General features: G+C 39.7%; 1 protein-coding gene across 3 annotated transcripts; it reads right to left on the bottom strand.

The window, feature by feature from the left end:
• Positions 1-2,489: 2,489 nt before the first annotated feature.
• On the bottom strand, positions 2,490-14,234 carry elovl8b (ELOVL fatty acid elongase 8b). Of its 3 annotated transcripts, XR_003693339.1 has the most exons (11): positions 13,926-14,234; positions 13,773-13,830; positions 12,876-13,063; positions 12,604-12,684; positions 12,382-12,438; positions 12,179-12,293; positions 7,097-7,224; positions 6,822-6,997; positions 3,872-3,935; positions 2,710-2,745; positions 2,490-2,624 (listed from the first exon to the last, which is right to left on the bottom strand). XR_003693339.1 is itself a non-coding variant. In XM_028587166.1 (9 exons), the coding sequence occupies exons 2-8, from the start codon at positions 13,828-13,830 to the stop codon at positions 6,833-6,835; spliced, it is 792 nt and encodes a 263-aa protein (XP_028442967.1). In that variant the 5' UTR covers positions 13,926-14,234; the 3' UTR covers positions 2,657-2,745; positions 6,822-6,832. The 3 variants fall into 3 exon arrangements, 1 of the variants encoding a protein (XP_028442967.1); XR_003693338.1 differs by lacking the exon at positions 2,490-2,624 and having other exon boundaries at positions 2,657-2,745; XM_028587166.1 differs by lacking the exons at positions 2,490-2,624; positions 3,872-3,935 and having other exon boundaries at positions 2,657-2,745.
• Positions 14,235-15,146: the final 912 nt, after the last annotated feature.

The raw sequence follows: 15,146 nt of genomic DNA, 5'->3' as shown, positions 1-15,146 counted from the left end.
GAGCTAAGGGAGAGCTGTCTGCTTCCGCTGTTAGCTGTGTTTATTTTTGAAGTCTGTGGTTTCTTTTCATCCTTTGTGCTGGTGTGCTTCCGTCTTTTCCCATCCTACGTGAGATGAGAAGAGACAAATGACAAAAGTGGAATCTGTTATTAGTAGAAGTTGCGGACCTCTCCAGTCGCCTCTTCATCAGCTCTGCAAAATGTATACTAAATTGTCTATTTTACATATATTAGTTGTCCTTCATGTGGTTGACGTTGGATGGTGATATCATGTGGCTATGAGTTCCTCATCAGGATCGGGAAATCAACTTGCCAGTCTCCTGCTGACTCTGCTAGCCTGGGCTAACTATGAGCTAACCAGCTGGCCTGTCAAGTTTTCAAATGTAAACAGAGTAAAACATCAGAGTAAAGGTGGAGAAGATGAGTTCCGAGACCCAGGTAAAATAACCGTGTCCTGCTTCCCAGCTGCTGGGTGGGAGAAGTCAAGGGGGTTAGCCCTGAAGTAAGCATCAACTTCAGCCCTGGCGGCTAAAAAAAAGTCTCCTGAAACAGGAAAGTTATCTTGCTGTTATATTAATGATTATATTGAATTTAGGAATTTAATTTAAAGCAGTCCTTAATTATTTGACTCAAACATAGCTTAACCATGTCATGTGATATGTAGTCTTTATCCACGACGTTCCACTTCCGGGATTGTTCAGGTGCGGGCAGAAATTCAGCCGGATGGCCCTAGTTTTCGGCCGGATGTCCGTCACCTTCCGCTTTCTTTGTGTTGGCATTTTAAAATCCGGTCCATTTATGAGGAACAATATCCTTCCAGAGGCTATTATGCAGAGGCCCTGTTGCTCCGTGTGGTGCTTCGCGTTGCCCAAGACGATTGTTATTGGTTTAAAGAAATAGAATACTGTGTGGACTGGCAAAGTGAGACTATGTGATATGACTGTTTAAGTTAAGCTAAAACTGAAGTATCGGTCATAAACCCCGCCCCCTCTATGTTAGCGGATAGGACATAGGCCAAACTAAAAAAATCCAATTACGCATTAAATAAAGTTTTCCTAAAGATGGTTTCTGTCATTTCTTTGTTCAAGTGCTAATTCTTTGATAAGTTATTGATGAAGTGATGCTATAAAAAAAGGGGTAAAATGAAATGATTGACAGCTGTGACTGACTTGCAATTTGTATGTGGGTGTGTGGGCAGGACTTTGATACCACAGCTCCACCACCCAATCACTACTGCGCAGACTGGCCCCAAAATACAAGATGGCAGTGTCTGTATCTGGGATATTTTGGCTTCACATCTGTACAGTGGGATGAAGTGGAGACGCGCTTTATATACAGTCTATGCTTCATTACACTTTAGATACAAATATTACTGGGACCCAGGGGCGTCGGACTGGGGGGAAAAAGGGGACTGAGTACCCAGGGGCCTCATGTGAGGAGGGCCCAAAAAGATGCTAGAATTAATAGCTGTGGATGCAGGGAGGGGCCCATAGAAAATGCCTTTCTACAGGGCCCAGAAGTTTGAGCTACGCCCCTGATGGGACCACAACAGAAAATTACAGATGAACATTTAATATCCAGGAATTCACATTATAGACACTTCCACTGACTATCCCTGTAACAATTTGGCCACAATTTAGCACATTGACCACGAGCACCATAGGAAAGCGGTTAGGCTGTTGGCATGTTGTTCCCTCTAGTGGACACATGTGAGTCCTGCAGACCAAGAAAAATATATTTTAAGCTGTAACAATACTTTTTTCAGTTTCTCTCATAAAGCCCCCATGTGTTTGTGTGCAACACCTCACCACTGCAGCTTATTTCTGCTTCTTCTTGTTGAGGTAGCTAGCTCTGATAATCGCAGTGAACAGGTTTTGGCCCGTGTGCAGGAGGAACAGCAGAAACTGCAGCTGGAGAGGAAGTCAGGGAAAAGTTCAAACTTTATTTAGGTACCCCTGTACTGTTCAACTGCTCATTAACACTAAATGGTGTATTTTATAGGCACACTTTGGGCCCCTTAGTACCAACTGAACAATCTTTGAACGCCACATTAGAATTGTTGCTGACCCTGCCCATCCCTTTATGACCACAGTGAACCCTTCTAATCTATCTTCTATTGGCTACTGCCAGGAAGATAAGACGTCACAAAGTTCAAATCATCTCAAACTGGTTTCTTGAACATGCCAATGAGTTTTCAAATGGCCTACATAGTCACCTGATCTCAGGACAATAGAGCAGGTTTGGAATGTGGACGAGATATCTGCATCATGGGTGCAGCCGACAAATTTGCAGCAACTGTGTGAAGCTATCGTGTCAATGTGGAATCCAAACAATGGAAGTCACAGAGCAACAATAAATAACAGGACTTGGCTTCACAGACAAAACTTCATTGTTTAATTTTTTTTTTTACTTTTCACAGAAAGAATGTAAAATATCACCAGACTTCTCCCTTAAGCGACAATCTACTACCTGTTTTTATATATATCAGTATAATTATAGCACTTACAGTAAATGACTAAAATAGTTGACTAATACTGTCCACCGGCCACATACATTGATTCCTGCCCACTAGTTGAACATCAGGTGGTAAATATGAATGTTCTTCTTCCTCAGGATGAAGAAGAGCTGGTCATAGAGAGGAGCAGAGGAGGCGGTTACATATTGCAAAACATTTTTATTAAATACACACCGTGTCACTGAGCTCTATAACCTTAGAGCAGAAGAACCACCAGCAGGCTCCGGCCATCTGGAGGAAAGAAACAATGGAGAAAAGTGAGTTTTACATATGATTACATTTATTAAAAAGCTAACTGCACTGTCAACTGTCTGGTAGGCTTATTTTACTATGAACACATATCTGGCTAAAATTACAAGTTTTAAGAGCTGTTTTAATTTGCACAAACTTTAAGCACTAATTTGAAATGAAAAATGCACATGTTGCTATTTATTGCCAAGACATTGTTAGGTAAACTACCTACTTCTATCCCCAGCCTCTTATCCTTTCCTACCAGCAACTGTAGCACTACATCTACAAATCTGAGGTTTTTTTTGTTTTTTTTATGTGAAACTGATTATGCTGCTGTTTTGACCAGGACTCCCTGCAAGAAGATTTTTTTTTTTTTATCTCAATGGTACCTTCCTGGTTAAATAAGGGATAAACATATATATTTTTTAATTTCTATAGTTTAAGGTGTATTTCTATAGCTGGTGTTATTCTTTAGTTTTTTTTTTTATTGTCAATAAATCCCACGGAAGGACCATAACCAATAACATGTTAGTCCATCTCCCCTAAACTGTCTGTGGCACTTAATCCAAAGACCATTTGTTCCTACTGAACAAAGAAATGGATATTGTATTCTTCCCCGCTGCTCCCTCTCCACCCTGTGTATCCCCAAGAACAAAAGGGATAAACAACAATCCAATAAATCAATACTGTGGCTTCACAGAAATAAAATATATAGAAAAATAAATAAATAAAATAACAAAAATATAAATTACTACTCAGTACAGATGAAGACTTGTGACTTTTAAGAACATAAAAATATAAAATCCACCTTATGACACAGGAAATTACAGATATATCCAGTTTGTCTTGTTCTGGTTCAGCTCAGACAAGTTATGCGGCCAGTTTTGTGAATGAAAACCAAATGTATACATTTGAGACAAAAAAAAGGCAGTTTTTTTTCTGACTATGAAAGGGTCCTCCCTATGCTTGGGTCTGTGTTTCTCCTCTCCCACTCCTATATGTCTGCTACTGTAACAAGATAATATCATTTATAAAAGTGTCATGGTGGCTAAGAGAAGCCAAAAAGGCACACAGGCTTGTTGTTTAGACTGGATTGAATAAGTATTAGAAATAATCATCATCATACCTCCATTGTCCACTAAACTGCATGCAAAGACAGGACACTTTGCAATGCACAAGCCATCTGGACACTAAAACCAAGAGAAAAATAATGAACAAAATAAGAAGAAAAAAAGCGTTAAAATCTGCAGCAATTAAAAAGTGAGTTTTTGTTTTTGTGCGAGTGAGTACAGAAGCGTATTACATTCACCATAGAAAAAAAAATGTAGACACCTTATCTCGTAATTACAAGATCCTGATGAATGTCTTTAAGTACTATAGATGGGATTGTTACTAGTTTGGCGACTTTGCACAGGCACCTCAGGACTTTGCGGTTGTTCTGGTGGAAAGCCCATTCTGATCTGTTGGACATTGTAGTGTTTCTACAGGATCAGTGGAACAGATATGTCCATTAACTAATACTATCTATAAATTTACATAAGAGGTATCACGCTAACTTAACCCAGCTGAATTTAATGTTACCTCTCGATCTAGTTGATCACTGAGCCATGGCCTACTGACAACTAGCTAGATATGCCGCCTTCCAGGTGTTTAAAATGATCTCATAATTACGAGCTCTTTTCTCAAAATTAAGAGATCAGGATATTGTAATTACGAGATAAGGTGTCTCCTTTATTTTTTCTATGGTGAATGTAATACGCTTCCGTTAGTGAGTGATAAAGTTACACCATTAGCCGAAGTGAGTGATGACGCTGGTTGAGTTCGAGCTTGCCCATTGGTCGTTGCTGTTTCGGAAAATACATGTATCCGGCGGAATTTCCTGCGGCACCGCAGCAATCCCACAAGTGGAACGTCAAGGATATAGACTACATCTTACAGACTCATCTAACTATAAAGGAAGGAATTCATTCAAAACACTTAGAGAACCATCTATCCAACCTACTTCGCACATGGTGGATGTATTGCTGTGGACCCAATGACGTGTGTTCACCAAATCCGAGGTACGCATTATTATTTTTTTTAACACAAAGTAAGCATTTTATCAAGTTTGGTAAGGTTACGCTTCGTGTGGTACGTGTGGCTCGGCAAACGCAACTAAACGATGACAGAGGATACGGTGCCCGCTCTGCTGAATGGCAAGTTTTGTTATAAAAACAACTTTGAAGTACCATCTTCGGGCGATACACATTTTTGCTGATGTTAGCAAAGATGCTAGTGCTGAGACAGGGTCAACAAGCCGTGCTCGTCAAACGACACTGGCGGAGTGCAGCCGGGGCAACAGCAAAGCTAACTAGTGCAACCGCTAAATGGGGGTCGCTACAGACTGCAGGCCCATCAACACACATTGTTCAGGACCGGGGGCTTCAAGACATCATTCAGATCGCCACAGGCTGCCTTTGAGGGGAACTATTGTTACGAGAATACATGAACTGTACGACGCTGAAAAAGCCACAAAGTGACTGAGTCTGTTGGCAGAAAGCACTTTCATTGCACTTACTGGAGACCACTGGACATGGATGTCACAAGCAGGTGCATATGGAAAGCTGGCCTATATTTCAAAAAGCTACTTAGCTACACCTGCCTCAACAGTGCCACGTGAGAGACTGTTCTCATTGGTAGGCAACATTCTGCAGAAGAACAGGTCAGCTTTATCATCTGAAAATCTGAACAATCTACCTGAGTTGACACGAGGCATGTTGTGCACAGGTGCACACTGTTTGACGTAATTATCTATAACCAAGAATGTAGAGACTGTTCCCTCTGTCTCTTCACATAAATTATGGCAATTCCTAAAATAGGCCTACTTATTGTTGCATTCGTTTGAGTTGAGATGTTACTATGCAAAAAAAAAAAAAAAAATCACAGGTAAGCTATTTGTGACTTTGTAGCAGACATTACTTTGTAACCGTTGTTGGTTACTGCTAAATATGTCTGCAGTTCATATGGATGCCTCAACAAATTAAGATTGTTATTGAACACTTATAATAAAGATAAATGTTACTGGTTGAGATAATAAAGCTGAAGAATCTGTTTCTTTAAACCAGTTTGTCATGCATTTATTTCTTTCAACACTGCACATTTACAAGTCCTAGTATTTTAAATGTGCGATTAATCGTGATAAATCACAGCCCATGACTGTGATTAACCTGATTAATTTTTTTATCGATTGACAGCACTGTGTATATATATATATATATATATATATATATATATAGATAGATAGATAGATAGATAGATAGATAGAGTATACATGTATATATACATACTATTATAACATGAAAAGTTTGTTTCCATAACATAATAAGCAGCCGTTTATGTTCACTTTCACCATTATGAAAATATAGATACTAAATCTTGATTGGAAGATGAACACCAGTTCACATGTGCTAGCAGCTGACATGAAGCCAGGTGTTTGTCTTGTGCCTGTGCTTTATTATTGTTACATTCTTTACACTTTTTGCCAACTTACATTACATTTTTATTATAGCAATAAACATGACAATTATCTTACATACTGCTTGTAAAACATGTAGACTAGTCATAATGTAGTGACAAAAACATTATCTATAATGAGGTCATTACAAATCAAACTACACTGCTGATTTGCTAAAAGTCCCTTCAGGAGCGTCAGAGGAGCAATATACTTTTTCTTCACTTTATAACAATTGATCAACAGATCTTGTAAAAATAATTTGATGTCAATTTGTATTTAATTCCCAGTGATTGGATAATGATGTTTTTGATAATACCATAATATGGCAACATAGCTTTGACAATAAGGCACATTGCATAAGAAAGCATCATGTCGGACCTTCACACACAATACATCCAGATTCCTGTTTAACTGTGCTGAAGTGTGATGATGAGCACCGTAAGAAAAAGGTCAGGCTGTGGGCATGATGTTCCCTCTAGTGGACACTAATGAGTACTGCAGACAGGCACAATCCCTGAAGCAGTAACAATACTTTTCATTTTTTCTCATAAAGCCCCTGTGTGTTTGTGTGTAACAGCCTCACCACTGTGTCTCTTATTTCTGCTTCTTCTTGTTGAGGTAGCTCTGATAATAAAAGTTACTGAAGAGGACGATGAGGGTGACGCAGTAACTAAACACCACCGCATTCATGGCGTCGGGGAAGTCACACTCTGTGAACAGGTTGTAGCCCGTGTGCAGGAGGAACAGCAGAAACTGCAGCTGGAGAGGAAGTCAGGGAAAAGTTCAGATCAGCTTACTTCATTAACATGTTGTTTGTACAGTCTCAATTCTTCTCATACAGAGCAGGAGGCCACTCACCAGCTGCAGAGACGTGAGGTATCGCTTCCACCACAGATACTTCTGCATGTGAGGGCCGATGGCAGCCAGGCCGTAATAAGAATACATCACAATGTGAACAAAGGTGTTGACCAGCCCGATGAAGAATGCTGCAGGAAGTAAACAGAGGAATGTAATTTCTCTCCTTTTCAGGGATAGCATATTTAATTACACTAAAACCCATATCATAATGCTTCCACTACATAATTTTTTTATTACACCACTACTCACTCCATGTAGGACCATTACTGTAAATATATGGGGAGCATATTTTGATACTTTTCAGGGGCATTTCGATAGATCAAATCCCCTAACAAAAAATAGTGCAAAACGATTAAGTAGCACATCTCGACATATCAACAGAACACTGGCTATTAGAAATGGGCTGTTTCATTCACAACATTTAAAAAACGTAGAGAAAGGATAGTACAGAGCACCCCTGGGGTCAGCTGAGAGAGAAAAAAAGCCATGTATGCGGCTATGAGTGGCTCATCAGGATCGGGAAATCAACTTGCCAGTCTCCTGCTGACTCTGCTAGCCTGGCCGGCCAAGGTTTTCAAATGTAAACATCAGAGTAAACACTCAGGAAAAGGTGGAGAAGATGAGCTCCAGCTAGGGCTGTGCAATTCATCGAATTTTTATTGTGATTTCGCCTCCTAATGATCACAAAAACAGTTTTATCAGAAAAAAAACTAATATTTGGCACATTACGTTTTGCAAGTAAACTCTTATTTTGTTCTGAATTTTAAAAAAAGTACAAAGAGGAAAAGTATTAAATTGCTCATCTTATAATCATTTTCAGGTTCATAATTGTATTTAGAAGTTGCATCTAGTGCTGTCAAACAATTAAAATATTTAATCGCGATTAATTGCATTAATGTCATAGTTAACTCGTAATTAATTGCACATTTTCATCTATTCTGAATGTCCCTTGATTTCTTTTTGTCCCATTATTTTTTCTCATTTTAATGCTCTTAACATGGAAAAGTGGATCGGCTTGCTTTGTGCAAATGTTTTTTTTTTTTTTTTATTGAAAACAACATTGGCATATACTGTAGTGTTCAATTTCACACTAACATTCTCACTTGGAGCGGTCATTCACACTTGGAGCAAATAATCTCTCACACAATGTAACACTATCCATCAATAAAAGGGTGAAAAAAATACAGACAGTGAAGATAACCTTTCAGAAGGTACTGATGTGGCCGGTGTTGCTAAGTACTTGGGTGCAAGGCGGGCCATTTAACTGTGTGCCCCTTCATGTGTGGACCACCATTCCTGGGGACAGTCATCCATGCCAGTAAGAGGCTCTGCTTTGTAGCGCTCCAGACATTACTCAATACTGTCCTCCTCTTCATCAGACGAAGACTTGTCTAACCCTAACCCCCCAAAACGTAACGTTAGCCTACTACTCTTTGGCCGGCTCGCAAGCCCAAACAAGTGTGTGCTTTTGTTTTGTTTCCGGTCTAGCCAGAATAGGTTTACATGGTTTAATTTTCAAAAAACACCACATTTTTGTTGTACTGCACATTGCTTCAGCTCCTCTTCTTACCCTGTGTGTTGAGCTCTCTGTTTTAGCTACAGAGTGAGACATCTCACTTCTGTTCCTATCTTTGTTGGGAGTCGTACATGCGCAGTAGCTAGGTAAGTACTGCTAGCTAGTCAGTTGCAGAGCATGAGGTCGTGCCATGCTATAACGTGTGTTACAAAGTGACACACTTTCGTCACGGAAGTAAAGGCTGGACTACAATCGAGCTGTTAGGAGCAATTTGTGAACAGTGTTTTCTCTGGAAGATGGTAAGGGTTTTTCACTTTGTAAACCTATAACATGCACAAAAAAAGGTATATAACACAATAAAGGAAAGGGAAAAAAGCCAAAAAGCACAATATAAGGGAAATTTCACAGTTCAAGGTGTTTTCACTGTTCATTTGTTGAACTGTTTCAATATTTTTTAAGTTTACTGAATGCAACATCTTTTCAATGTTTCAATCGTGATTTCAATATTGACCAAAATAATTGTGATTATGATTTGTTTCCATAATCAAGCATCACTAGCTCCAGCTAGCCAAAACCATTTATGCATTATATACAGTGTATATATAAAATATCCGGTGAGCGGCAGTTCTCTGGGCCAAAATGCCTTGTTGATGGCAGAGGTCAGAGGAGAATGGCCAGACTGATTCGATCCACTAGAAAACCAACAGTAACTCAAATAACCATATGTTACAACCAACCGAGGTGTGAAGAAGTGCATCTCTGAACGCATAATATCGCATTGCCAGACCTATCTCCACAGCGCTGTGGAGTGACCGAACACCCAAAATGTGGCACCTTGAAGCATATGGGCTACAGCATCAGAAGACAACACAGGCTGCCACTCCTGTCAGCTAAGAACAGGAAATGGAGGCTACAACTGCACGGGCTTTCCAAGATCGGACAATAGAAGATTGGAAAAACGTTGCCTGGTCTGATTTGGTGTAAACAACATGAAAGCATGGATCCATCCTGCCTTTTATCAATGGTTCAGGCTGGTGGCGGAGGTGTAATGGTGTAGTTTATTCGCACACGTTGGGCCTCTTAGTATTAATTCAGCGTTGTTTAAACACCACAGCCTGCCTGAGTATTGTTGCTGACCATTTCCATCCCTTATGACCACAGTGTACCCACTCTCTGATGGCTACTGCCAGTAGGATGAAGCGCCATGTCACAAAGGTCAAATCATCTCAAACTGGTTTACTTGAACATGATGAGTTTACTGTTTTCGAATGGCCTTCACAGTCACCACATCTCAATCCAATAGAGCTGCTTTGGAATGTGGGGGAAGTGTTTTTACAGTGTCTATGGTGGAACGGGAGATTTGCATCATGGGTGCAGCCAACAAATGGACACCAAACAGTGGAAGTCATGGCACACAGGAATAAGAAACAACAGGCTTTGGCTACACGGACAAAACTTTGGAATATAGAATATCACCAGACTTCCTTTAAGCAACTATATATATATATATATATATATATATATATATATATATATATATATACACACACACACACATACATACACACACATACACACTACCGATCAAACGTTTTAGAACACCCCAATTGTTATAGTTTTTTATTGAAATTTTAGCAGTTCAAGTCCAATGAATAGCTTGAAATGGTAAAAAAGGTAAATGGTGAACTGCCTGAGGTTAAAAAAAAAGTAAGGTTACCCAAAACTGAAAAATAATGTACATTGCAGTATTTTTCAAAAAGGCCTTTTTCAGGGAACAAGAAATGGGTTAACAATGTAAAGTTGTTGTGCAGCAATGGAGGTTGATCAAGCTTTGAAAGTTGGTGCTACCAATTCCCACAGATGTTCCAACTTCTTCTGGATTACTTACAACCCCCTCTGTTTGTATAAAAGTATTGTTGGAACACACTGTGGTACCATACCCTCATGAGCATTATATGAACAGTATTGTACTACAGAAAGTAGCGTTGCCATAAAAATGGCGGGAAAAAGGCAATTAACAATGGAAGAGAGACAGACCATCATAACACTTAAGAATGCTGGTCTTTCCTACAGAGAAATTGCGAAGAAAGTCAAGGTGTCAGTGAGTACAGTATTCTTCACCATCAAAAGGCACTTAGAAACTGGGAGAAACTCTGACAGGAAGAGGTCTGGCAGACCCAAAGCCACAACAGAATCAGAAGACAAGTTTCTGAGAGTCAACAGCTTGCGTGATACACAGGACAACAGCTTCAAGCACAGCTTAATAGTGGTCGTAATAAGCAAGTCTCAGTTTCAACTGTAAAGAGAAGACTTGGAGCTGCAGGTTTGATAGGTCAAGTTGCAGCAAGAAAGCCATTGCTAAGACGTCAGAATAAGAAAAAGAAGTTTGCCTGGGCCAAGAAACATCGTCAATGGACTACTGAAGACTGGAAGAAGGTGTTATGGACTGATGAATCAAAATTTGAAATCTTCGGTTCATCACGCAGGATTTTTGTACGCCGTCGAGTAGGCGAAAGGATGGTTCCTCAGTGTGTGACATCAACTGTCAAACATGGAGGAGGAAGTGTGATGGTCTGGGGCTGTTTTGCTGGATCCAGGGTCGGTGATTTGTACAGAGTGAAAGGCACCCTGAACCAAAATGGCTACCACAGCATTTTGCAGCGCCATGCAGTAACCTCTGGTATGCGCCTAGTTGGTCAGGGGTTCATCCTACAGCAGGATAATGACCCAAAACATAAGTCCAAGCTATGCCAGAACTACCTTAGCAAAAAAGAACAACATGGTAAGCTTAAAATCATGGAGTGGCCAGCAAAGTCACCAGACTTAAACCCCATTGAGCTGGTTTGGGATGAACTGGACAGAAAAATGAAAGCAAAGCAACCTACAAGTGCCACACATTTATAGGAACTTCTGCAACAGAGTTGGGAAGAACTTTCTGAAGAATATTTGATTTCCATTGTAGAAAGAATGCCACGAGTGTGTTCAGGTGTTATATCTGCCAAAGGGTGCTACTTTAATGAGTCAAAAATTTAGAATACATTTTGGTTTATAAATTGATTCCATGATTTCTTTTTTAACTTAAATTGTTCATTTGTTCTATTCTTTCATTTCAGAGTACAATAAGACATTGAACTGACATTAGCTAGGGCTGGCCGATATGGAGAAAATCAAATATCACAATATTTTTGACCAAATAACTTGATATCGATACCAAAACGATATTGTAGTGTTGACTATTGGTGCTTTCACAAAATATTTACACAATGAGATTTTTGATAAATAATCATCAGTAATGTGGATATAATGACTAAGTGGGTAAAAGCAAATAATAGAACAGTTACAACAGTCTGGTAAGTTCAGAAAATGACATCACTTTACTGTAATGCAGCCTTTAAAACCAGGAAAAGACAACACTTATGCCATATTATGATATTACGATATCCAAAATCTAAAACAATATATGGTCTCATATCACGATATCGATATAATATCAATATATTGCCCAGCTCTAATATCAGTATCATCATTATAGCACTTACAGTAAATGACTAAAATAGTTGACTTACACTGTCCGCCAGCCACATACTTGATTCCCGCCCACCAATTAAAGATCATGGTGCCGTGGTGGTAAATATGAAGGAATGTCAGCTGGCTGTTCTTCTTCCTCAGGATGAAGAAGAGCTGCTCATAGAGAGGAGCAGAGGAGGCGGTTACAGTTTCAACTCTGCATTTCACTGATATTGCAAAGATTTTTTTATAAAACACGCACCGTGTCACTGAGCTCTATAACCTTAGAGAAGAAGAACCACCAGCAGGCCTTGGCCATCTGGAGGACAGAAACAATGGAGAAATTTGAGTTTTAGATATTATTCATTCTGTCTGAAAGGATACATTTACTGTGAATTATGTTCCACTTGTAGCTTGTGAAAGACCAAACGTGTGCATAAAGACACCAAAGTGACTGAACGTATCAAGTGAGACGCTTGCTTACCCTTACTGCCAGCGGGCTGTTGCTGTAATCTACAGGCTGACACAGATAGCTGTAGTTCGAGAGCCAGGATGTGACCAGGAACTGGAACAGATTCATACAATGACTTAATTAAATGAAACACCACCAATATCACCACTTATATTATAAAAACAGAAATTCCTAAGAGGAAGCAGCAGCTAAAACCTGTAAAAACCGAATATGTCCATCTTCAACGTGCTCATCATTGGTCTGGTTTTCTGATTAAAAGAAAACAAAATGCGGTACAAACGCACCTCGTAGAACATGTAGCCAGACAGGCCAACCATGGCAAAGTTGTAAACAATGAGAACCCCTTTGAGGTCAAGGGCTTCTCTGTGTTTCATCAGACGAGGGCCGGCCCACACCACGAAGAGATACGTCAAGAAGATGAGTGCCACCGGGACGGGGGAGTAGACCAGCAGCCACGGGTCTGTCCTCTTGTCTGGAACATAATGGAGCTCTGTGTCAGGGACTATTTACAAATTAACACATGGATTACAGGACCCATCTCTGGCTAGAATTACCCATGGCATGGCATTTCACTTTATGAGGTTTTTTAACATTAATATGCGTTCCCCCAGCCTGCCTATGGTCCCCCAGTGGCTAGAAATGGTGATAGGTGTAAACCGAGCCCTGGGTATTCTGCTCTGCCTTTGAGAAAATGAAAGCTTAGATGGGCCATCTGGAATCTTCTCCTTATGAGGTCATAAGGAGCAAAGTGGCAGTTGGTCAAGGCCACACCCCCACCCTCCACCTTGACCCCCCCTCTCTCCTCCTCAATAGCTACAGACACAGAAATGGCACATACTAAGGAAAGTTCATTGTGGGACTGGCTCTAGTGGCTGTAATTCTGCACCAAGGCTGAATTTCGGGAAAGAGACTTCAGATACAGTATTAGGGGACCACTAAGGCCTATATCTATATAAAAGTTAAAAATTTGCACTTTGAGAAAAATAAAAGGCAGTTTTCGTCTGACAAGGAAAAAGGTCAAAAGCTAATATCATGGTGGCTAATCATGTGAGAAGCCACAAAGCAGTCATTGTGAAGACGAGCCGGGGGAGCACAAATCTGCAGCTGCCAACTCACACACACACACACACACAGGCTTGTTGTTTAGACTGGACTGTTAGGAGAAATAATCACCATCATACCTCCATTGTCCACTATCCTCTGGTGCATAGACACGACACTTTGCCACGCAGAAGCCATCTGGAAACATAGAGAAAGTTAACATTTAGTTAATATAGCCTAGGTAAAAATCTGTAGCCTTTAAAAGATAAAAAAAATAATAAAAAATTACTCACATGATGCAAACTTGCAACCAGTGTTTGAACACTTCGGTGACCACGCTGGAGAACCTTTGGACCTATGCTTTGGACCGACGTCTGGCAAATAAGTATTAGCAAAGGTCAACCTGCAGCACCTGCTGTAGCCACATCTTCTGGGTGGATGAATAAAGACAGACTGCAGCGACCAGCTGCTCCAGAAACATTTCTGCTGCAACAGACTTAACTAAACCACAGTAAACAGAAAATCTAAATAGGTGCAACAGAGTTGCCTCCCAATTGGTTTACTCAGGCCCGGATTATCCACAGACAGTATGGGATTATAAAGGCACTTGGGCCAGTGCCCAGGGGCACCAACCATTCACAACCAGTGGGGGGGGGCACCACATGACACCAAGCTTTAACAATATTTTCCGTAAATTGTTATATTATTCAATTGAAATTGTTGAAAGATCATACATTACTCGTTTATGAATACTAATTTCACAATAATAATAATAATAATAATAATAATAATAATAATAAATAAATAAATCAATATTACATGACTATCACTCCCCCTCCCCAATCTGTTTTAGTTGAGTTGGTCCACAGGTACGCGCAAATGTATCATTTGGAGGATTTGGGGGGGGGGTTAACAATAATCAAAAGTGTCCAGTTTAAACCAACCCCAAAAAATTTAATTATAATGATGAATGTAAAATACTAACTGTTATAAAAAATTATAAGTGGTTGACTTTCTTGGGTTTACTTCCTGTTTGGGAGTATATATTTACCGGAATAAGTTACATGTTCAGCACAGCAAGGGGCGCTGTTTCCTACCATAATGTGACCAACTTTATAGTTTTACTTCATTTGTTGCTTATGTATGTCTTGTATAATTCCATCGATTTTATTATTATGCGTGTGTGTAAAAAAAAAAAAAAAAAGTCCCTTTTTCGGACATTATATATATAAAATAAAAAAACACCCTCTTATCATCAAGGGATAAATGCAGATATATACATATTCCTCTGTAAAATGAAATAACTCATAACATGAGAAGTATTTTTCATGATAGAAATATTGATGCTAATGCTTGTTTGGAATATGAACGGAAGTTCAAATGTGCCATTAGCTGACATGAAACCAGGTGTTTGTCTTGACTCTGTGCTTTATTATCCAAAGTTACATCCTTTAAACTTTTTGTCTACTTGCTTTACATTGTTATTGTGGTAATAAACATGACAATTATCTTAC

Source organism: Perca flavescens, chromosome 9 (assembly GCF_004354835.1).
Source record: "Perca flavescens isolate YP-PL-M2 chromosome 9, PFLA_1.0, whole genome shotgun sequence".
Classification (NCBI taxonomy): Eukaryota; Metazoa; Chordata; class Actinopteri; order Perciformes; family Percidae; genus Perca; species Perca flavescens.
Note: the sequence above shows the minus strand (reverse complement) of the source record. Positions and strands in the feature narration are given on the sequence as shown.